Raw genomic sequence first — 25,336 nt, forward strand, 5'->3', positions numbered from 1 at the left:
CGGCCTCTATCGCCTCCTGCACTCCCGGCTCCACTGCCACCCCAAAAATTGCGAGTCCCCAGCCTGGCTCGACCCTGGACCCCACCACCCTCGACACCGTCTTTGCTACCCCCTTCCAAAACTCCCCCAACGCTGGGCACGCCCAAAACATATGGGCGTGGTTCGCTGGGCTCCCCTAGCACACCTGTCCTCGCCCCCGAAGAACCTACTCATCCTTGTCCCCGTCATGTGGGCCCTATGCAGCACCTTGAACTGTATGAGGCTAAGCCTCGCACAGGAGGAGGAGGAATTCACACTCTCCAGGGCATCCGCCCACGTCCCCTCCTCAATCTCCTCACCCAGCTCCTCTTCCCATTTACCCTTCAGTTCCTCCACCGAGGCCTCGTCTACCTCCTACATTACCTGGTATATGTCCGAAATCCTCCCTCCTCCAACCCACACCCCCGAGAGCACCCTATCCCGCACCCCCCGTGGGGGCAGCAAGGGGAACCCCTCCACCTGCTGCCTGGCAAACGCCCTCACCTGCATGTACCTAAACATGCACCCCTGGGGGAGCCCAAACTTTCCCTCTAACTCTCCCAAGCTCGCGAACCTCCCCTCCACAAACAGGTCCCTCAACCTCCTAACCCCTGCCCTGTGGCAGCCCCAGAATCCGCCATCAATGCTCCCTGGAACGAACCAATGGTTCCCCCGTATCGGGGCCTCCATCGAGCCCCACATTTCTCCTCTGTGCCGTCTCCACTGCCCCCAAATTTTGAGGGTAGCCGCCACCACCGGGCTCGTGGTATACGTCGTTGGAGGGAGCGGTAACGGCGCCGTTACCAGCGCCTCCAGGCTTGTGCCCACACATGACGCCGCCTCTATCCTCTTCCATGCTGCCCCTTTCTCGTCCATTACCCACTTACGCACCATCGCTGCGTTGGCTGCCCAGTAGTACCCACAGAGGTTGGGCAACGCCAGCCCCCCCTATCCCTGCCTCGTTCCAGGAACACTCTTCGAACCCTCGGAGGCCCATGCGCCCACACAAATCCCATAATACTGCTGTTGACCCTCCTAAAAAAGGCCTTTGGGATAAAGATGGGGAGGCACTGGAACAAGAACAAGAACCTCGGGAGCACCGTCATCTTGGCGGACTGCACCCTCCCCGCCAGTGACAGCGGTAACATATCCCACCACTTAAACTCCTCCTCCATCTGCTCCACCAACCTTGTGAGGTTGAGCTTGTGCAGGGCACCACAACTCCCAGCCACCTGGACCCCTAGGTACCTGAAGCTCTTCCCTGCCTGCTTCAGTGGGAGCCTACCAATCCCCTCCTCTTGATCCCCCGGATGCACCACAAACAGCTCGCTCTTGCCCAGGTTCAACTTATACCCCGAGAAACCCCCGAATTCCCCAAGGATCCTCATCATCTCCGGCATCCCCCCACCGGGTCTGCCACATATAGCAGCAGGTCATCCGCGTACAATGACACTCGATGCTCCTCCCCCCCCCCCCCGCACCATGCCCCTCCAGTTCCCTGACTCCCTCAATGCCATGGCCAGGGGCTCAATTGCCAGCGCGAAGAGCAAGGGGGACAGGGGGCACCCCTGTCTCGTCCCCCGATGCAGCCGAAAGTACTCCGACCTCCTCCTATTCGTGGCTACACTTGCCATCGGGGCCTCGTAAAGCAGCCTCACCCACCGAATAAACCCCACCCCCAAACCCGAACCTCTCCAACACCTCCCACAAGTACTCCCACTCCACCCTATCGAAGACCTTCTCCGCGTCCAACGCCACCACTATCTCCGCCTCCCCTTCCACCGCCGGCATCATAATGACATTGAGGAGTCTTCGCACATTTGTGTTCAGCTGCCTTCCCTTCAGAAACCCCGTCTGGTCCTCATGTATGATCCCCGGCACACAATCCTCTATTCTAGTGGCCAGGATCTTTGCCAGCAGCTTAGCGTCGGCGTTCAGCAACAAAATCGGCCTATATGATCCACACTGCAGAGGGTCCTTGTCCCGCTTCAGGATCAAGGAAATCAGCGCCCGCGACATAGTTGGTGGCAAGGCCCCCCCCCTCCCATGCCTCGTTAAAGGTCCGGACCAACAGAGGGCCCAGCAGGTCCAAATACTTTTTATAGAATTCAGCCGGGAACCCGTCCGGCCCCGGCGCCTTCCCCGACTGCATGCTCCCTATCCCTTTGACAACCTCCTCCAACTCGATCGGCACCCCTAGTCCCTCCACCTGCTCCTCCTCCACCCTCGGGAATTGCAGCTTGTCCAAGAAGCGCCCCATTCCACCCCCCTCCACCGGGGGCTCCGACCGGTACAGTTCCCCATAGAAGTCTCTGAAGACCCCATTAACATCTACTCCCCTCCGCACCACCTTCACAGCCTTATCCGTCACTCCCCCAATCTCCCTGGCCGCGTCTCGCGTCTGGAGCTGGTGCGCCAGCATCCTGCTCGCCTTCTCCCCGTGTTCATACACCGCCCCCTGTGCTTTCCTCCACTGGGCTTCCGCCTTTCTAGTCGTCAGTAGGTCAAATCTGGCCTGAAGGCTACGCCTCTCCCCCAGCAATCCTTCCTCTGGGGCCTCCGCATACCTCCTATCCACCTGCACCATCTCTCCTATCAGTCTTTCCCTTTCCCTCTGCTCCCCCCTCTCCCTATGGGTTCGGATGGAGATCAATTCCCCCCTCATCACCGCCTTCAATGCCTCCCAGACCGTCCCCACCCGAACCTCCCCGTTATCATTGGCCTCGAGGTATCTCTCAATACATCCCCGGACCCTCCCGGCCACCTCCTCCTCTGCCAGCAGCCCCACCTCCATGCGCCAGAGCGAACGTTGGTCCCTCTCTTCCCCCAGCCCGAGGTCCATCCAGTGCGGGGCATGATCCGAAATGGCAATGGCGGAGTATTCCACTTCCTCCACCCTCGACACCAGCCCCCTGCTCAGGACAAAAAAGTCAATCCTCGAGTAGGCCTTATGTACATGGGAGAAAAACGAGTATTCCCTGGCCCTTGGCCTCGCAAGCCTCCAAGTGTCCACCCCCCCCATCTGGTCCACAAATCCCCTCCGCCGCCGACCTCCTACCCATCCGGGACTTGGATCGATCCAGTGGGGGATCCAGCACAGTGTTAAAGTCTCCCCCCATGATCAGGCCCCCCACCTCCAGGTCCGGAATGCAGCCCAGCAACGCCGCATAAACCCCGCGTCGTCCCAATTTGGGGCATAAACATTTACCAACACTACCCGCTCCCCCTGCAGCTTGCCACTCACCATCACGCACCTCCCGCCACTGTCAGCCACCACCTTCAACGCCTCAAACGACACCTTCTTCCCCACCAGGATCGCCACCCCCTTCCTCTTCTCGTCCAGCCCTGAGTGGAATACCTGGCCCACCCACCCCTTTCTCAGCCGGACCTGGTCCACCACTCTCAGGTGTGTCTCCTGGAGCATGGCCACATCCGCCTTCAGTCCCTTCAGGTGCGCAACTAATCGGGCCCTCTTGACCGGCCCATTCAGCCCCCTCACATTTCAGGTTATCAGCCGGATCCAAGGGCTCCCTGCCCCCTTCCCCTGCCGATTAGCCATACCCCATCCCTTGCCCACCCCCGGCCAGCGTCCCACGCTCTGCCAGTTTCCCACGGCGGCAACTCCCCCCCCTCCAGCACCCCCCGCGTCCTCCAGCTCCTTCCTGACCGTTTCAGCAGCAACCCGGTACCCCCCCCCCCTCCCCTCCCCCCCCAGGCTAGGACCCCTACTAGCCGCGCCCCTCCCTCCACAGCACTCCCGTGAGCCAGCTAACTTCTGCTGACCCCGGTGGCTCCCGCCCTACTTTCGGCTACTCCCAACGTGAGACCGCCCCTCCTCCAAAGTGCCCATCAACCAGTCCACCCTCCCCCGCTCCTGTGCGGGAGAAGAAGACCCCGCCCCCTCCCTCTCCCAGCACGGGACCCCGCAGAAAGCCCGCGCTATCGCCCTGCCGGGCCCCACCTCCTCCAGGGCCACTCCCATTGTCAGTCCCCCCCACCAGCTCCCCAAACACCCCGTTTACCCCTCAGTCCAAACCCGTCCACCCAACTCCTGCTAGAAAACCCATACAAAAACACCCGTATGGCCTCACCCCACCCACCCTACGGCCACCCCACCTCATACCCTAAACCCCGCAAATACACATACAGTATAAATAAATACAGTATTCTACAGCATCCCCCCTCCGGGGGACCCTCAGTTTGTGTCCAGTTTCTCGGCTTGCACGAAGGCCCACACCTCCTCCGGGGACTCAAAATAGCGGTGCCAATCCTTGTAGGTGACCCACAGACGCGCCGGCTGCAGCATTCCAAATTTCACCTTCCGACTGTGGAGCACCGTCTTTGTCTGGTTAAACCCGGCTCTCTGCCTCGCCACCTCCGCACTCCAGTCCTGGAAGATCCGCACCTCCGTGTTCTCCCATTTGCTGCTCCGCTCCCGCTTGGCCCACACTCACGATCCACGAACCGGTGGAACCTCACCAACACCGCCCGCGGCGGCTCGTTCGGCTTGGGTCTCCTAGCCAGAATTCTGTGGGCCTCCTCCAACACCAGGGGCCCCTGGAAGGAACCAGCCCCCATCAACGTGTTCAGCATCGTCACCACATAGGCCGCTAGGTCCGACCCCTCCAGCCCCTCTGTGAGGCCCAGGATCCGTAAATTCTTCCTCCTCGACCGGTTGTCCAACTCCTCTATCCGCTCCTGCCATTTTTTATGGAGTGCCTCGTGCACCTCCACCTTCCCCACCACGGCCGCGACCTCATCCTCCCTCTCGGCGGCTTGCTGCTGCAGCTCCCGGATCGCAGCTCCCTGGGCTGTCTGGGACTCCATCAGTTCCCTGTTGGTTACCTTGATGGACTCCAGCAGCTCCACTTTCATCTCCTGGAAGCAGCGCAGCAGAGTCGTCTCGACCCACTTCTTCAACTCTTCAAAACCTTCGCCGGCCGCCATTTTGTTTTTCGGGTCCCGATTTTTTCTGGGTGTTTTTTCCGTCGATTCTCTCCCTGCCCCGCTCCTGGTCTCCACCATGGGACCACTAGGGCGACTCCTGGCCTCTTCCCACGCCGGGATTCGCCTCACAAGCTCCGTTGGGGGCCTTTAAAAAAGCCCCAAAGTCCGTTTTCTCCGGGAGCCTCCGAACGTGCGGCTCAGCTGTTCATTGCCGCTACCGGAAGTCCTCCTGTAATATCGTTATTGTAAATAAATATTGGTGTGGTGACGGAACTCCTGCCTCCCGTGGATTACTACAGTGGCGATGAGGTAAACTAAGAATTTTGCGGAGACCAGCTGCCGCACTCGGAGGGTAAGCCTTGCCATTTTAAAAATGCCGTTTTTTTGGAAGGTTAGAGGCATTCGACCGGGCTATTGAGGACTGAGATTGTGGAGAGAGTGTGTTACTTCTTCCGGGCAAATGATATACTGACGGACGAAAGGAGACGGCTTATCCTGCTGTCGGCACGCGGACCCTCAGCTTTTGACATTATACGTAGTCTGACTTATCCCGATGCGCCGGACATGAAAACTTTCCAAGAAGTAACGGAATTGGTGAAAGAGCACTACGACCCAAAACCACCCCTCATTTTGCATAGGTACAGATTCTACACAGCGAAGCGGGAAGACAGGGAGTCAGTCACGAATTTCTTGACCTGCCTGAGAAGGCTGGCGGAAAAATGTGAGTTCGGCCCAACGCTAAATGAAATGCTTCGGGACCGGTTAGTGTGTGGTACAAACGACCTCACAATACAGAAACTCCTGTTGACGGAAACAGAGCTAGACTGCAGGCAGGCATTACAGCTCGCACTGACCCTAGAAAAGGCAGCAAGTGGGGCGCAGGAACTACAGGGCACGCCAATGGAGGTAGAAACCTGTGAGAGGTTTGACTACCACAACGGGTCCTGCTACCAGATAGCCGATCTCAGGAAAAACCTGAGGAATAGAGGGAAAAAGGAAAACCCCAGAACTGCCCCCAAGTCTGCCAGGACTAACTGGAGACAGAGGGAAGTACCGGCTGAGGCTCCCCCAACAGAGAAGGACCGTTTCTGGCGCCAGACAGAGTGGGGTAACAATGACAGAAACCCTAGAAGGAGGTGGCAAAAGAGGAATAGCAGGTGGGGACACAGGGAAGTACACAACCTAGACGCCCCATCTTCCTCTGAAGGGGAACAATTATATAATATTGCAACGAAGAAAGCAGAATCCATTAAGATTACCCCACGGGTGAACGGGCGGCCGACAATAATGGAAATAGACACGGGTGCGGCCGTATCAGTAATGGGACTGACAGCATTTAGAAAAATCAAAGATGGACTCCAGCCACTAACCCTAACAAAAACATTGACGAAACTTAAAACCTACACGGTGGAACCCCTGGAAGTTCTAGGCACGACTCATGTACCCGTGGAATATGAGAAACAATTGCTCAGATTACCGTTGACTATAGTAGAGGGCTCCGGACCGAGCTTAATTGGACGGAACTGGCTGAAAGACCTAAAATTAGATTGGATAAAAATTTTCCAGTGTGGAAGCGGGCAGTTGAGTGGAGTACTCCAAAAATACCCGGAGGTCTTCCAGGAAGGTTTGGGGGAAATCATAGGCGCCAAAGCAACTTTGCACGTGGACCCAAAAGCCCTTCCGAAATTTTGTAAGGCCAGGCCGGTACCTTTTGCATTAAGGAAACAAGTAGATGACGAAATAGAAAGGTTACGGCACGACAGCATTATCAGACCAGTACAGTTCTCGGAATGGGCAGCGCCGGTGGTACCAATTTTGAAGCCAGACGGCTCGATACGTCTCTGTGGAGATTTCAAACAGACAGTAAACAAATACGCACTGCTTGGACAAATACCCAATCCCGAAAATAGACGACCTATATGCCAAATTGGCAGATGGGCTTTTGTTCACGAAACTGGACATGAGCCATGCCTACTTACAGTTAAAACTGGACAAGGGCTCCCAGAAGTTCGCTACGATCAACACCCTGAAGGGCCTTTTTCGTTACACTAGGCTACCTTTCAGAGTGTCATCAACCTGCGCTATATTCCAGCGTACGATGGAAAATATTCTGCAGGGACTACCGCAGGTGGCGATTTATTTGGACGATGTCTTAATCACGGTTAGGACAAACAGGGAACACTTAAGGAACCTGGAGGAAGTGCTCAGGTGTTTCGCAAAGGCAGGCATACGGCTAAAAGGGGAAAAATGTATTTTTCTGGCCCCACAAGTGATGTACCTGGGATATAAAGTAGACGAGTCAGGCTTACACCCATTAGAAGACAGAGTAAGGGCAATAAAAGAAGCCCCAGCTTCCACCACGGTCCAGGAGTTACGATCATTTCTAGGGTTGGTAACCTATTATGGAAAATTTATTGAAAATAGGGCGTCCATCCTAGAACCCCTCCACCAGCTACTAAAAAAGGGGCAAGAATGGAAATGGTCCACCCGCCAAAACCGAGCATTTAGGGACATTAAGGAACAGCTGTCATCCGAAAATGCCCTAGAGCATTATGACCCAAGGAAGGAGTTGGTGGTCACTTGTGACGCATCCCCTACGGGGTAGGAGCCATCTTAGCCCATAGAGGAAGTAATGGGGAAGAACGGCCAATAGCCTATGCTTCGAGGACCTTGGCGATGGCTGAGAGGAAGTACGCCCAAATTGAGAAGGAAGGACTGGCGGTGATATTCGCAGTAAAAAAATTTCACCAGTATCTGTACGGGCAGAAATTCACCATAGTGACGGACCATAAGCCGTTATTAGGGTTATTAAAAGAAGACAAGTCAATACCCCCGATTGCATCAGCTAGAATCCAACGCTGGCCGTTGCTACTGGCGGCGTATAGATACGTTCTGGAGCACAGACCGGGAACGCGAGTCGCAAATGCAGATGCTTTGAGCAGACTTCCCCTCCCGGACACTCCACCGCTACCAAAAGTAGAGGAGACAGTAATGACTCTAAATTTTTTGGACACCCTACCAGTAGACGCACAACATATTCGGTTGTGGACGCAAAAAGACCCAGTTTTAGCCAAGATGAAGCATTTACTGCTAACAGGGGAACTGGAAAGACCAGTGGAGCCCCAGATGCACCCATACTGGAGCAGAAGGGACCAAATAACCGTAGAAGACAGTATCCTATTATGGGGAGCCCGGGTAATCGTCCCAGCTCAGGGCCGTCAGGCAATCTTAACCGAGTTACATCACGGACACCCAGGGGTGTCTAAAATGAAGATGCTAGCTCGAAGCTACGTTTGGTGGCCAAGTTTGGACACAGACATAGCAGCCTTGGTACGTCGGTGCCAGGAGTGCCAACAGGGGAGCCAGAGAACAATGGGTGAGAGACGTGCTGGCGCCGAAGCGGGGAGCCACCAGGCTAGCTGGGTGGGCTAGTCAACGGAAGCCAGGTGGGGGGGATTCATACAGTTAGACTAGAGCAGGGGTTAGGTGGTAGGATGGTGTCACTGGTGGGGAGGGGGGGGGGGGAGTTGATCTGCTGACGAGGATGGAAATTGGACATGGCAACAGTGAGGAGGTCATGGGTGGAGCCGGCCAGGAGGCGGGCCAGAGGAAGCGCGACACATGGCTTGAGGTCTGGCCAAGGAAAGGGGATGGCTGATCGGCAAGGGGGGGGGGGCGAAGTGCCCCCCAACCAGGCTGATCACCTGGAATGTTAGAGGGCTAAATGGGCCAGTGAAGAGGGCGCGTGTGTTCACGCATTTGCGCGTTCTGAAGGCGGACGTAGCCATGCTGCAGGAGACGCACCTGAAAGTGGTAGACCAGGTTAGGTTGAGGAAGGGCTGGGTTAGTCAGGTCTTTCATTCGGGGCTCGACACTAAGACGAAGGGGGTTGCGATCCTGATTAATAAAAGGGTTCAATTTGAGGCGGAGGGTACATTTGCGGACGGGGGCGGCAGATTTGTTATGGTTAGGGGTAAGCTCGAAGGGGTGAGGATAGTCTTGGTCAGTGCGTATGCCCCTGATTGGGACGATGTGGATTTTATCAGGAGGTTGCTAGGAAAGATCCCCGACTTGGACTCACGCAAACTGATCATGGGTGGGGACTTTAACACAGTCCTGGACCCGAGTCTGGATCGGTCGTCTTCAAAAACGGGCAGGTTGCCAGCGATGGCAAAGGAACTGAGAGGGTTCATGGAGCAAATGGGGGGAGCGGATCCGTGGAGGTTTAGCCGGCCGTCGGCGAGGGAGTTTTCGTACTACTCCCATGTCCATAAAGTGTATTCCCGAATTGATTTCGTCATGAGTAGGGACTTGCTGGCCGGGATGGTGGGGGCAGAATATTCGGCAATTACCATATTGGACCATGCTCTGCACTGGGTAGACCGACGGATTTGTAACGATAGCTTCCAGCGCCCACAATGGAGGTTGGAAGTTGGATTGCTTGCGGACGAGGCGGTCTGTGAGAGACTCAGGAGATGTATACAGAATTACCTGAAGGTAAATGATACCGGAGAAGTCTCAGCAGCGGTGCTGTGGGAGGCACTGAAGGCAGTGGTGAGAGGGGGGCTGATCTCAATCCGGGCCCATAGGGGCAGGACAGACAGGGCAGAAACGGACCGACTGGTTCAGGAAATTTTACGGACGGACAGGAGCTACGCGGGGTCCCCGAGGTCAGAATTACTCAGGAAAAGACAGAGGCTGCAGGCCGAGTTCGGGATGCTGACTACAGGCAAGGCTGTAAAGCAGCTTAGAAAGGCAAAACGTGCGATATATGAGCATGGAGAGAAGGCCAGCAGAATGCTCGCGCAAAAACTAAGGAAGAGAGAAGCGGCTAGGGAAATAGGAAGGATAGCGGATGGAGAGGGAAATCTGGCGGGGGACCCGGCAGGACTGAACAAGGTGTTTAGGGCCTTCGATAGTAAGCTATACGCTTCGGAACCCCCCGGGGACTGGAGGGGATGAAATGGTTCCTGGATGGACTGACCTTCCCAAAAGTGGGTAGGGGGTTGGTAGACGGACTGGGGGCCCTAGTTGGGATTGTAGAGGTACTGGGGGCCTGAACGTCATGCAGTCGGGTAAAGCCCCTGGGCCGGATGGGTATCCGGTGCAGTTTTACAAAAAGTTTGCCGAGATAGTGGGGCCGGTGCTGGTCAGGGTTTTTAATGAGGCGAGAGACAGAGGGGTCCTACCCCGACGATGTCGCAGGCCATTATTTTGCTTATTCTGCAACGGGATAAAGACCCGGAGGCCTGTGGGTCTTATAGGCCAATCTCTTTGATCAACGCAGACGCTAAGTTACTGGCCAAGATCTTGGCGACTAGAATTGAGGACTGTGTACCGGACGTAATTGCAGAGGACCAAACTGGGTTCGTAAAGGGTAGGCTACTGGCGGCCAATCTAAGAAGGCTGCTTAATGTGATCATGATGGCTCCGGAGAGCAGGAAGGCAGAGATAATGATAGCTATGGATGCGGAAAAGGCTTTCGACCGGGTCGAGTGGGACTATCTGTGGGAGGTGCTGGGAAGGTTTGGGTTCAGGGAGGGGTTCATTGACTGGGTTAGGCTGTTATACCAGGCCCCAGAGTCTAGTGTAAGGATAAAAAGGGTGACATCAGATTACGTCAGACTACACCGCGGGACAAGACAGGGCTTCCCTCTCTCCCCACTGCTGTTCGCGCTGGCCATAGAGCCGCTGGCAATTGATCTGAGAGCTTCAAAGGACTGGAAAGGGCTGGTCCAGGGGGGAGTGGAACATAAAGTCTTGTTATACGCGGATGACCTGTTGTTATACGTAGCGGACCCAATGGCGGGGTTGGACGGCATCATGGAGGGAATTTGGCCAGTTTTCAGGATATAAATTGAACATGGCTAAGAGCAAGTTGTTCATAATTCAGGCGAGGGGCCAGGAGAGTAGGCTGAAGGGGCTGCCATTCAGGCTGGTAGGAGGAAGATACTTGGGGATACAGGTGGCACGGGACAGGGGCAGATTGCATGAGCTCAACCTGTCCCGATTGGCGGAATGAGTGAGGGAGGAGGTCCGGAGGTGGGATGCGCTCCCGCTGTCACTAGTGGGGAAGGTGCAGACTGTCAAGATGACAATTCTCCCGAGATTCTTGTTCATATTTCAGTGTCTCCCCATTTTCATCCCGAGATCCTTCTTTAAGAGGCTGAATAAAATTATCCTGGGATTTGTCTGGGTGGGGAAGTCCCCGCGGGTGAGGAAGGTGATGTTCGAAAGGAGCAGAGGCGAGGTGGGGCTGGCGTTGTTGAACTTTAGCAACTACTACTGGGTGGTCAACATAGCGATGATAAGGAAATGGATGGTGGACACGGGGTCGGTCTGGGAGCGGATGGAGGCTGCATCATGCGGGGGCACCAGTTTGGCGGCCCTAGTTACGGCGCCTCTGCCGCTCCCGTTGGCGCGGTACTCCACTCAGCCCTATAGTGGTGGCGACTTTGCGGATCTGGGGTCAGTGGAGGAGGCATATAGGGGATGTGAGAGCATCGGTGTGGACCCCAATCTGCGGCAATCACCAATTTGCGCCGGGGAACATGGACGGTGGGTATCGACTGTGGCGGAGGGCGGGGATTGTGAGGGTGGGTGATCTGTTCCTGGAAGGGAGCTTTCCGAGCATGAGGGCGTTGGAGGAGAAGTTCGCGATGGTGGGAGGGAATGACTTTAGACACTTACAGGTGCGGGATTTCATGCGCAGACTGGTGCCATCCTTCCCATGCCTCCCGCCAAAGGGGAGGCAGGACAGGGTAGTATCGAAGAGAGAGGTAGGTGAGGGTAGAGTCTCAGATATTTACAAAGAACTAATGGGAGCAGAGGATACACAGACTGATGACCTGAAGCTTAAATGGGAAGAGGAGCTCAGGGGGGAGCTGGAGGACGGTATTTGGGCAGAAGCTCTGGGCAGAGTAAACACGACCGCAACGTGTGCCAGGCTCAGTCTGATCCAGTTTAAGGTCGTGCACCGGGCCCACCTGACAGTGGCCCGGATGAGTAAATTTTTCGGGCTGGAGGACAAGTGTGTCAGATGCGCCGGTGGGCCGGCTAATCACGTGCACGTGTTCTGGTCGTGCCCTAGACTCAGGGGGTACTGGCAGGGATTCACGGACATCATGTCCCGGGGTTTGAAAACTGGGGTGGTAATGAGTCCTGAGGTGGCAATCTTTAGGGTGTCGGAGGACCCGGGAGTCCAGGAGGAGAAGGATGCCAATGTCTTGGCCTTTGCTTCCCAGGTAGCCCGGCAACGAATACTGTTGGCATGGAGGGACACAAAGCCCCCGAAGACCGAAGCATGGCTATCGGATATGGCGAGATTTCGTGGTCTAGAAAAGGTTAAGTTCGCCTTGAGAGGTTCACTATAGGGGTTCGCCCGGAGGTGGCAGCCATTCATTGACTTCTTTGCGGAGAATTAATCGTCAGCAGGGGGGGAGACTAGGGTAGTGTAGTGCAGATCCTTGCGCGAATGGTTTGCACTATGTGTTATTTGCTTTTCCTTTTGTACGGTACTATTGTAATAGTCGGTATTAGGGGTATTACGGTACCTAGGTTGGAGGTACCTGATGCTGTAAGATCATTGGTGAATTGCCTGCTGGTTCCACCCAGTAAGGCCGAGTATAAGAGTCTGTGTTTCCCTTGCTGCTGCATTCTGTACCTGCGCTGCTGGGGGAAACATCTAGTTCAATAAAGCCTTCAATTGTCCTACAATCTCGCTTCGGGAGTTATTGATTGTGCATCAACTATACAATGTCATTGTTTTATATGCCAAAAATACCTCAATAAAATTGTTTATTTAAGAAAAAGAAATCTGAAAGCTAACAACACTATGAATTTGGAACACCGCCAGTCTGGAACCTCTCCCGGTGACTGTGAGAGAGAGCTTTCCTGAGGAGACACAGAAGGCATCGTTAGCCACATGCTTGGTTCATGCTAGGTGGGAGGGGGATGTGAAGGAAGGGTTGGGGGAATTGAAGGGAGAGGTGGGGTGGAGGGAGGGTTGGGGGTCGCATTGAAAGTTGGGGGGGTGCGTGCTCGCATGGGGGTGGAAAAGTCTCGGGCAGGTGGGTGCGTTGGGGTCTACGCACTCGTGCTGCCTGGTGTAGGTCATTGACCTATTTTCGGCACTGGAGGCCAGTCCTCCTGGTCACACTCCTGGAGTTTACAGCCACGGCCACCTCATCAAGGTAGCACTGGCTGCCCTATGGCTGTCCATCCAGGACCCTCATGGGAATAGGACATCTCTCCTGGCCTTCACTGCATCTAGGACCCTCCACAGGTGTGCATCACTGAATCTTGGGGCCGGTCCCCTCGGCACCATTATTGTGAGCTGGCTGGGGTTGGCTGAGCAAGTGCTGCTCGACCTTGTTAGCGTGTTGCTGCCAAGCGCGGTGCCCGTAAATCAGCTGGCAAGCCTTCACTTGCGGCGAGAAGCCCGTGGAGCCTCGATAAGTGGACCAATTAACGTTGAATGACATTGCTGGCCCAGCTGGGCCGAGCGCCGGGAAGCTCGCAGCAGTTCCCACTAAATACCACAGTTAGAAATATTTCCAGAGAATCTTGCCTATTATGAAGATATTTTATTAGACTGCAAACATTCTCCAGCGCTCGTGGTTGGGATAGGATTAAGTCATTGAGGGTAGAAGATAGAGGGAGGAAATTAAAGCAGCAAATGGGATTTGGAACATTGGAACAATTCAATGCAATGCTTCAATCTGGCCTCGATATGTAAAGGGGTGGAGGCTAATAAATTGATAAACTTTCTCTTGGTAATGCTTGTGCCCATGTCTATGTTTTTACTTCGGAGAACAAAATGTGATATCCTGGCCACCAGCCAGGGCATCTGGGTATCAGAGATCAGCAATAACTTTGAGATCTTTTGATAAGATTGCAAAGAGCTCAAGAATGCACGGTATAACATTTGGGGCACGGTGTAAGTGTGCAGAAGAGTTGTATATGAAGTAACTAATGTACAGGAAAGCAATTCAAAATAGGCACATTTGTTAATTCCTGGTTAATTCGCAGTCAGTCTAGATTCAATTAAATCGAGATGGATTTGCAGGTATAATATCATTTAATCGACTCACTTGCAAGGCTGCATTAATCCATAGAGCTGCAGGACCCACATGCTGTCTCCTGCAGCACTCCGGACCAAAGAGACAGAATACAAAAGAGCTTTAGCTGATATATTCAAAAATCACAGTAAGATTCACATATAAGCTTCCCATTGGTCATTCTATACACCTCCTGACCTGGCTCTATATCTTAATTGGTCGCTTTGCCTTTGTAATCCCATCATCCTTTGCCCCATGCTTACCACGAGGCAAAAGCTCCCCTTCCCCCGATGGTTTCAAACAGGCTTTTGGCTGAATCCTTTTGTCCTGTCTGTGAACACTCAATCCGCATGGTCCTAAAGTACACCTTGTTCGTTTGTTCACTTCCTCACATTCATGGCTTTGAAAATACTTGCAATTATGCATTGAAGAGCAGGCCCCAGGCATGACCACTACCTGACAAACAGCATGGTGTGAAAGGGTTAATGGGGCCAGTAGTGTAAGACAATACCTTTCAGTTATCAAAGCTCCACATACTCCATTGAGATGCTGATTTTAAAACAATTGGGATAGAATTAAACACATCAATAACTGTCAAAAAAGAGTAAAATTAAAGTGAAAGAGTGAATAATTTGGATTAGGACTATTAAGGACATGGTGGTAAGTAAACCTGGTGAAACGCATTCACAAGATGGATCTGGAGGAGTGGAGAGCTGCCGAATATTTTAAATGAAATGAAAATCACTTATTGTCACGAGTAGGCTTCAAATGAAGTTACTGTGAAAAGCCCCTAGTCGCCACATTCTGGCGCCTGTTCGGGGAGGCTGTTACGGGAATCGAACCGTGCTGCTGGCCTGCTTGGTCTGCTTTCAAAGCCAGCAAATTAGCCCTGTGCTAATTCATGCATTATGTTATTTTGAATGATATTAAGTGGGATGATCTGCAGATGGAGAGTGTCAGGGAGAAAGGGGAAACAGGAGTAAACAAAAATAGATTTTCCTGTTGCACGGATCACACACTTGCTACAGAGAGTTAAAAAATGATTAAGAATAATAATGAGGGGACTTCCGGTGGCGGTTATGAAGGAGTAAGTCGCACATTTGGTGGCTCCCGCTCTGGTCGGACTTTTGGACCTTTCCCCCGGACTTTTTTCTGGTTTTAAACGGCAAATTCGAAGGCTGAGGCAATTGGGCACCGGTGTTCCACGTATTGGTGTATGGAGAAAAGGTTTTGTTTTCCTTTTTTAAAAAAAATTTGTTAGGCTTTCTCTTAGCGTTTCGTGTCTGTTTTCGGGGCTCTGTTTAAGGGGAAAAATAAGAAAGGGCGGGAAAAAGACAGTAGATGTTGGCAATGTCCCTTTTGTTTTTTGGATGTGCACTTTTGTAGGATGTCTGGGTTTCGGTGGGTGGTGCTCTTGTTTTCTCTGTTTTCTTGCTGTTGGGTGTTTGTTTGGGGATTGTTAGATGAGGGATTTTGTTTGTATAAGCGGGGGGGGGGGAGCGAAGGAACAATAGGTGGGAGACTTCTTGGCGCCGGGGGCCACCAAGCTAGCTGGGTGAGACACAGTGGGGGGTGGGGGGAGGAGTGTGTATATGTTTGGTTTGCTAGGGGCAGCACGGTGGCACAGTGGTTAGCATTGCTGCTTACGGCGCTGAGGACCCGGGTTCGAATCCCGGCTCTGGGTCACTGTCCGTGTGGAGTTTGCACATTCTCCCCGTGTCTGCGTGGGTTTCGCCCCCACAACCCAAAGATGTGCAGATTAGGTGGATTGGCCCCTTAATTGGAAAAAATAATTGGGTACTCTAAATTTATTAAAAAAAAAAAAATGTTTGGTTTGCTAGTTGGGTTAGGTTTTAGAGTAGTGTTGCTGGGCGGGGAAGGGGGGGATGGGTTCTGCTGACCAGGGTGGGACTTCGGTGGAGGGACACTGAGGAGGTCAGGGGTGGGGGCCGCCGTGGGGCGGGCTGGTGGAGGTACGGCGCAGAGGCTGGAGACGGGCCCAAGCAAGGGGATGGCTGATCGGCGGGGGAGGGGAGGGGGCAACTAGGCGATCAGGCTGGAGGAGATAGTGGAGGATTTGAAGGCCATGGAGTCGGGTAAGGCCCCGGGCCGGACAGGTACCCAGTCGAGTTCTATAAAAAGTTCTCCGGAATATAGGGGCCGGTGCTGATGAAGGTCATTAACAAGGCTAAGTAAAGAAGGGTTCTGCCCCAGACAATGTCACAGGCCATGATCTCGCTCATCCTGAAACGGGACAAGGACCCTGAGCTATGTGGGTCTTACAGGCCGATTTCCTGAACGTAGATGCCAAACTTCTGGCCAAACTTTTGTCGTCCAGGATCGAGGAGTGTGTACTGAACGTTATTGTGGAGGATCAGACAGGGTTCGTTAAGGGTAGGCAGCTGGTGGCCAATGTAAGAAGGCTGTTAAACATGATCACGATGCCCTTGGAAGGTTGAGGTAGTGGTCACAATGGATGTGGAGAAAGCCTTTGACCGAGTTGAGTGGCATTATTTATGGGAGGTGCTGGAGTGGTTCAGTTTTGGGAGGGGCTTTATTGACTGGGTTAGGTTGCTGTACCGGGTTCCGGTTGCAAGCGTACGGACAAACGGCGACTTCGGACTTTTTCAGACTGCACCAGGGGACGTGACAGGGATGCCCCTTCTCCCCACTGCTGTTTGCGCTGGCGATAGTGCTGCTGGCAATTGCTCGGAGGGCCGCAAGGGGCTGGCCCGGGAGGGAGAGGGGTGGAGCACAGGGTCGCGCTGTATGCGGATGACCTATTGTTGTATGTCTCAGATCCAATGTAGGGGATGGATGGAATTATGGGAATTTTAGGGAATTCGGCTGGTTATCGGGGTATAAGCTCAATATGGGGAAGAGCCAGATGTTTGTGGTCCAGGCGAGGGGACAGGAGAAGCGACTGGGAGATCTGCCGTTCAGAATGGTAGGGGACAGTTTTAGGTACCTGGGTATCCAAGTGGCGAGGGATTGGGACGGGTTAAATAAATTGAACTTGGCCCGGCTGGTGGAGCAGATGAAGGAGGATTTCCGGAGATGGGATGCACTCCCGTTGCCTCTGGCGGGCAGAGTTCAATCAGTAAAAATGACGGCCCTCCTGAGGTTCCTATTTGTTTTCCAATGCCTCCCCATCTTTATTCTGTGGTCCTTTTTTAAGCGGATCAATAAAATTATTGTGGGCTTTGTTTGGGGGGGTGTGCAATTCCCCGCAAGTGAGGAAGGCAATGCTTGAGCGGGGTCGGGGGGGATGGTGGGCTGGCGCTGCCGAATTTCAGCAATTATTACTGGGCGGCTAATATAGCCATGGTGAGGAGGTGGCTGGGGATGGTGGGGGGTGGTGGGGGAGCTGGCATGGGTTGTCGTGGAGGCTGCTTCTTGTAAGGGCACAAGTCTGGGGCGCTGGTAACAGCGCCTCTGCCGTTCCTGCTGGCGCGGTACTCCACCAGTCCAGTGGTGATGGCGGCCCTGAGAGTCTGGGGGAAGTGGAGGAGACATGTGGGAGCAGAGGGAGCATCGGTGTGGTCCCCAATCTGCGATAATCACCGGTTTGCCCTGGGGAGGATGGACGGGAGGTTCTGAATTTGGCGGAGAGCGGGGATTGAGAGGATGGGGGACTTGTTTATAGAAGGAAGCTTCCTGAGTATAAGGGCGCTGGAGGAGAAGTTAGCGTTGGCGGGGGAAAATGAATTTCGATATCTACACGTGCGGGACTTTCCGTGGAGGCAGGTACCAACCTTCCCACTCCTGCCGCTAAGGGGGATTCAGGATAGGGTGGTTTCTAGAGGATGGATAGGAGAGGGGAGCATCTTGGACATATATGAAGAGCTTATGGGATCAGAGGAGATGCAGACCGAGGAGCTGAAGCAAAAGTGGGAGGAGGAGCTGGGGGAGAGATAGAGGAGGGCCTCTGAGCGGACCGTTGGGTAGGGTCAACACGACCGCAAAATGCGGCAGGCTCAGCCTGATCCAATTCAAGGTCGTTCACCGGGCTCACATGACAATGGCCCGGATGAGCAGATTCTTTGGGGTGGAGAACAGGTGTGCAAAGTGTGCGGGGGGGGGGGCGGGGGGGGGGCAGCGAACCATGTCCACATGTTCTGGGCATGCCCAAAACTGAGAGAATTTTGGCAGGGGTTTGCCGACGCCATGTCCAACGTATTAAATACTAGGGTTACAGTGAGTCCAGAGGTGCCGATTTTCAGGGTGTCGGGGGATCCGGGAATCCAGGAGGAGAAAGAGGCAGATGTTCTGGCCTTTGCTTCCCTGGTAGCCCGGAGGCACATAATACTAGCATGGAGGGACTCGAAGCCTCCGAAATCAGAGACCTGACTAACAGACATGGTTGGATCTTCTGCCTGGAGAAAATTAAGTTTGCTATGAGAGGGTCATTGTTAGGGTTCGCCCGGAGGTGGCAACCGGGGAGGAGGCTCATGCAGACTAGTGGGTAAGTAATGGTGGGACCTATGGGAGAGAGTATTTGTACGATGTTAATATTTTCCTTGTTATTTACATTGTTGATTTTGTTGCTGTTACAATGCCAAAGAAGTACCTCAATAAAATGTTTATTAAAAAAAAGAATAATAATAAGGTGAGAGGTGAAGACGTAAAATGCCACCCTGTGAAAACTGAAATCTTATAGTTGTCTCATAAATTGAAATACTATTTAAGCCACATAAAAAGCAATGAATGGGATTAATAATACAGAAAATGAGCAAATTTCATATTTTACAAATGATGCCAGGATTAGGAAATGGTAGGGTTTGGGAGTTACAATGATACTGGCACGGCCAGTTCAGTACCCACACTTACAGGAGAAAACACAATGAGAGATATTTGACGTACAGCAGACAAGTTAGGTGGGGCATCAAAAGCCCATGCAATCTGTCTCAAGGTAGGGAAACCAATGTTAATTGATTATTTTTTAGTTTAGTTGACACACAATCTATGTCAACCTAATACGATTTGATACTGAATTCTGGGACACAAGCTCATCACATGACTTAGTCTCTGCATCATACTCAAAGTTGACAAGGAAGAATGAATATATGGCCTCAAAGCAGTGATGCAAGGTGAATTGCTCGTACAAACTATCTACCTCCCTGGCAATTAAAAGTTTGTTGTGCTAAGGAAAGGAAATGTTAAAGCATTCAGCATTGTGCATTGGATTAGTGGAGTTTAAGTCAGTTTATTTTCACGCTGTGTAAGCATCTTTGAATCTTTGGCTGTGTGGAGTTTGCATTTTCTCCCTGTGTCCTCCGGGTGCTCCGGTTTCCCCCAACAGTCCAAAGGGTGTGTAGGTGGATTGACCATGCAGTCATTCCCCCCAACAAAACAACAATCCCAACCCCCATCAAAACTCTAACCACCTGCTCACCCCTCCACTGCGCTTCCATGAACCAGCCCGCCCAGCTAGCCTGGCTGCCCCCGCTCAAGGAGCCTAGCATCCTACCCCCACTAATTCCCCTCCCCTGCTCAAGCACTATCTTGGTGCAAAGAAAAATATCAACAATCAAAGACAGAAAAAAAAGACACAACCCCCACAGATGAACAAAGGATAATGGCCCCCAAAGCAAAAATAGAGCCCAATGCACTCACCCATGATCCTCTCCCACCCCCCCCCCCTCCCCAAATAACCCTAACAATCCCTCCTGGAAGAAAGAAAGGAGGAAAGGACCCCCCCCCCACCACCACCCCCCACTCCTCCCACCCCCCCACCACCATTCTCCCCGTGTCGGCGTGGGTTTCCTCCGGGTGCTCCAGTTTCCTTCCACTGTCCAGAGATGTGCATTAGGTGGATTGGCCATGCTAAATTGCTCTTAGTGTCCAAAAAGGTTGGATGGGAAGACGGGGATAGGGTGGATGTGCGGGCTTAAATGGCCAGTGCCTACTCGATGGGCTGAATGGGCTCCTTCAGCACTGTAAATTCTATGGTTCTATGATTCTATAGGGAGAACTAACCTCCTCAAACACCTCCTCCAAAGTTCAATGTCCTTCTTCTCCTGCCAGTCCATTGTCTCTCACAAACTCCATCGCTACCTTCCTGCCAGTCCATTGTCTCTCACAAACTCCATCGCTACCTTCCTGCCAGTCCATTGTCTCTCACAAACTCCATTGCTACCTTCCTGCCAGTCCATTGTCTCTCACAAACTCCATCGCTACCTTCCTGCCAGTCCATTGTCTCTCACAAACTCCATTGCTACCTTCCTGCCAGTCCATTGTCTCTCACAAACTCCATCGCTACCTTCCTGCCAGTCCATTGTCTCTCACAAACTCCATTGCTACCTTCCTGCCAGTCCATTGTCTCTCACAAACTCCATCGCTACCTTCCTGCCAGTCCATTGTCTCTCACAAACTCCATCGCTACCTTCCTGCCAGTCCATTGTCTCTCACAAACTCCATCGCTACCTTCCTGCCAGTCCATTGTCTCTCACAAACTCCATTGCTACCTTCCTGCCAGTCCATTGTCTCTCACAAACTCCATCGCTACCTTCGGTGTCCCAAAATTTTAATTTAAAAAAATATATACATTTAGAGTACCCATTTAATTTTTTCCAGTTAAGGGGCAATTTAGCATGGCCAATCAACCTACCCTGCACATCTTTTTGGGTTGTGGGGGCAAAACCCACGCAAACATGGGGAGAATGTACAAACTCCACACGGACAGAGACCCAGGGATCGAACCTGGGACCTCGGCGCTGTGAGACAGCAGAGCTAACCACTGCGCCAACGTGCTGCCCCGGTATCCCACAATAATATTACCGACCATTGTAGGTTACCCAGAGGTGGGCCGGGTACAGCATCCCATATTTCACCCCTTCCTTAAAGAGGACAGCATTCACTCAGTTAAGCCCGCTCTGCAACCGCACCACCATCGCCCTCGACGGCCCGTTACCCTGAGGCTTCTTGAGCGCCCGGTGCACCTCCAGTGACCGTCGAAGACCCCCTATCCCAGCAGCGTCTCCAGCATCTTGGCTACATGTGTGTCAGCTCCCTCAATGCCCTCTGGCAACCACACTATCCTCAGGTTCTGTCTCCAGGAGCGGTTCTCTAGATCTTCCACCTTCTCCTGAAGGCGCTTCTGGATATCTCACATCACCCCCATCTCGGTCGCCAACAAAGTAAGCTGCTCCTCATGCTCCCTCACCATCTCCTCCACCTTCTGGATTGTCTGGCTTTGAGACTCCAAACCCAGGTCCATGTGGCCTTACGCGGATCCACCGTCCTCAAACGGATCCACCGTCCTCGCCAGGTCCTCCAGAGGCTCCTTTCTCTGCTGGGTGAACTTCTCGTCCACCAGCTGCTTCATAGACCACTGAGATGGTAGGGCCGATCCCTTGCCCTCCGCCATCTTCCCCTGTGTCGCAGGAACAGTTTTTCGCTCCCAAAGCTCCTTCCGCCTAAAACCACTTCTGGTCCACAAATCAATCCACCGGTGGAGTAAACTCTTCCTCCACTACTCCTGCACCTTTTTTCCATTTAAACATCCACCCGTTAACCAGGAGAGTCTCGGGGTCTGCGCCCATGAACCTTGGGGCTGCTCTCCTCGCTGTCATCTTGTTGGCTGGGATTGTGTGTGGGGAGTGAAGTGTGTATATGCAGCTGCAACTTGTCAGCCTCCTGAGCGTCAATCGCGAAACCGAAAAATCCCGCACTGTTTCTCATTAGAACCAATTGTGTTCCACATGTTCCCCTTAACAGTAGCGGAGTTAGTCCAGATGTGGCGCCAGTTTTGCAGTCATGAAAGACCACGAATTCTGCGTCGGCGTCAACACTTAGTTTCAGAAATGGAGACTCCCGACCACAATTTTTTGACCTCAACTACTTCTGTGGTAACGAATTGCACAGACCCACCACTCTCTGGGTGAAGACATCCTTATCTCTATCCTAAATGGTTTACCCTCTATCCTCAGACTATGACCCCTGGTTCTGGGCACCCCACCATCGGGAACATCCTTCCTGCATCTACCCTGTCTAGCCCTGTTATAAGTTTATCCGTTTCTATGAGAACCCCCTCATTTTTCTGAACTTGAGCGAATATAATCCTAACCAATTCAATACCCCCTCCGAAGTCAATCCCGCCATCTAAGGAATCAGTCAGGTAAACCTTTGCTGCAAGAATATCCGTCCCCAGATATGGAGGATCAAAACTTTACACAATTTTCCAGGTGTTGCCTCACCAAGGCCCAGTATAATTGCAGCAATACATCGCTGCTCCTTTACTTGAATCCTCTTGCAATGAAGGCCAGCATACCATTTGCTTTCTTTACCACCTGCATGCTTACCTTCAGTGACCGGTGTATGAGGGCACCCAGGTCTCATTGCACAATGTCCTCTCCTAATTTATGACCATTCAGATAATAGTCTGCCTTCTCGTTTTTGCTACCAAAGTGGATAAGCTCACATTTATCCAAATTATACTGCATCTGCCATTCATTTTCCCACTCACTCAACTTGCCCAAATCACACTCAAGAATTTCTGCATGCTCCTCAAAGCTCACCCTCCCACCCAACTTGGTGTCATCTGCAAATTTGGGGATATTTCATTTTGCTCCCTGCGCTACCCCACCTGTTAATTTGAAAAAGACCCATTAATTCCTACTCTTTGTTTCCTGTCTGCCAACCAGTTTTCTATCCCTCTGTTTCTAATCCTTTGCTCTTTAATTTTACACACTAATCTCTTATGCGGGACTTTGTCAAAAGCCTTCTGGAAGTCCAAATATACCACATCCACTGGCTCCCCCTTGTCAACCCTACTAGTTACATCCTCGAAAAATTCCAGTAGATTTGTCAAGCATGATTTTCCCTCCATTAATCCATGCTGACTGTATGATCCTGCTACATTTTCCTAAGTGCTCGGCTATAAAATCTTTGCTAATGGATTCTAGAATTTTCCTCAATACTGGCATCAGTTAGTGAGTTTGCAGATGACACCAAGATTGGTGGCATAGTGGACAGTGAAGAAGGTTATCTGGGATTGCAATGGGACTTTGATCAATTGGGCCAGTGAGCCGATGAATGGCAGATGGAGTTTAATTTACATAAATGTGAGGTGATACATTTTGGTAGATCGAATCGGGGCAGGACCTACTCAGTTAATGGTCGGGTGTTGGGGCGAGTTATAGAACAAAGAGATCTAGGAGTCCAGGTCCATAGCTCCTTGAAAGTGGAGTCACAGGTGGACAGGATGGTGAACAAGGCGTGCGGTATGCTTGGTTTCATTGGTCAGAACACTGGATACAGGAGTTGGGACATCTTGCTGAAGTTGTACAAGACATTAGTAAGGCCACACTTGGAATACTGTGTAACATTCTGGTCCCCCTATTATACAAAGGATATTAATAACCTAGAAAGAGGAAAGAAAAAATGGACTCAGATGCTGGGTAGGCTGGGACTTATTTCCTTGGAGCTTAGAAGGCTGAGGGGAAATATTCTGGCGGTCTATAAAATAATAAGGGGCAGAGGTAGATAGTCAACATCTTTTCCCAAAGATAGGGGAGTCTAAAACTAGAGGGCATAGGTTTAAGGTGAGAGGGGAGAGATAGAAAAGGGACCAGAGGAGCAATTTTTTTCTCGCAGAGGGTGATGAGTGTCTGGAACGAGCAGCTAGAGGCAGTGGTAGAGGCGGATACAATTTTGTCTTTTAAAAAGCAGTTATATGGACAAGGTGGGTAAATATGGGCGATTGGAACTAGCTGAGTGGTAAAAACTGGGTGGCATGGACAAGTTGGCCCGAAGGGCCTTTTTCCATGCTGCAAACCTCTGTGACTCTATCAGGCTTACTGGCAACCCGGTGGGTATGGGGAGGTGGGTTATTGTTGGAATGAAGCTTCACGCACCCATCTGAACAATGCCTGGATCGGTCCATCACTGAAATCCCAGACAGCCAGGTGAGTGGCTGCAGATACCCTGGCCCAAACACGCTTTTGCATCCTGTATCTCCTCAAGGGACACTTCACCTTTCCATTAGCAGCTCCGAAGTCCAGCAATTTACAGAGCAAAAAAATATGTGGCATCAGCCCAGGCTTAGTTGCTGGCACGACCACCTTGGAGTCAGCAGTTGCATGTTCAGATCTAGGTCCAGGGCTCAAAAACAAAAAACAAATCTCGGCTCATGTTCCAGTTGATTACACATCAGATGGTCAAATACATCGACATTCTACCTTCTCAGGTGGATGAAACAGAGTCCATGAAGCATAACAGAATCCCTGGTGTCCTGTTCAATCCATCAAACAGCATCACAATGCAGATTATATGGTCGTTATTACATAAATACATAATAGAAAATGCTGCTTGTGGGAGTTTACTGCCTGCAAATTGGCTGTCGCATTTTTAAATTGAGAACAATCAGTCATGTGGAATGTGCATCATGCGTGGCATGGGAAGTCACACAGGCACATAGTCTTCTTGATGACTACATCTGCCAAAACTTGAGCTCTGGATTGCAGAACTCGAGCAGCAGCTGAATTCACTGTGGTCAATATCCGCAAGGCTAAGGGTAGCATGGGTAGCAGATTTAGAAAGGTGGCCACACTGCAGTTAGCCATACAATCAGAGAATGGGTGACTGCCGTAGAATATCTAAGATAGACTGCAAAGTAAGGCAGAATGCCCTGAAGCTATTTCACTCTCTAACCGCTTTCCCATTTTGGATTCTGGTGAGGAAATGGTTCCTCAGGGCGCTCCAAGGGTGGTGCAGCTGTGCTGGGGTGAAGAAGGACAGTGGGAGAGCTATAGTGATAGGGGATTTTTTTTTTCCGCCATTATCTTTTCTCCCAACATTTGATTCTAACTCACTCGACTCTGATACATTCTCATCCCCACTAAGTTGGATTTCCCCAATTAATTATCCCTGCTCTGCAATTGGTTGTCCTCCTCTGTGGCCAACAATGGTCACTGTGTCCCCCTAAATGCTCTCTGGATATTTGATCCACTCGGGGCAACTCATTCCTCAGCGCCAGTACCCTCTCGCCAAACTGAAAACACTGCTGCAGAAAACTATCTCAGAACACATTCAAGGAAATCTCGCCCCTCTTACCCCTCAGCACGATTCCTATCCAAGCCTATTTTTGGATAATGGAAGTCCCCCATTACAATTACTCTATAATCCATGCACCTCTAATTTACTTGCAAATTTCTTTCTCCACACCCCACCTTGAGGTCACACCCTGACCCTGAAGCTCCCCTCCAGAAACATCGGAGCGAATATAAAACTGTGTAGAACATAACAAATAGAAGTAAAGAATTGTATTTTCTAATAAGATAAGCAACAGCCTTTCCACTCATTTTCCAACT

At 52.0% G+C, this 25,336-nt stretch overlaps 1 protein-coding gene across 1 annotated transcript in view; it reads right to left on the reverse strand.

Moving 5' to 3' along the window:
• trpn1 (transient receptor potential cation channel, subfamily N, member 1) overlaps positions 1 to 21,393 on the reverse strand; it is a 162,570-nt gene extending 141,177 nt beyond the window's left edge. The window contains exon 1 of the mRNA XM_038810458.1: positions 21,254 to 21,393. Within this exon, the coding sequence (XP_038666386.1) occupies positions 21,254 to 21,393 (140 nt within the window). The remainder of the gene's footprint in view (positions 1 to 21,253) is intronic.
• Positions 21,394 to 25,336: the final 3,943 nt, after the last annotated feature.

This window comes from Scyliorhinus canicula, chromosome 10, assembly GCF_902713615.1.
Source record: "Scyliorhinus canicula chromosome 10, sScyCan1.1, whole genome shotgun sequence".
NCBI lineage: Eukaryota > Metazoa > Chordata > Chondrichthyes > Carcharhiniformes > Scyliorhinidae > Scyliorhinus > Scyliorhinus canicula.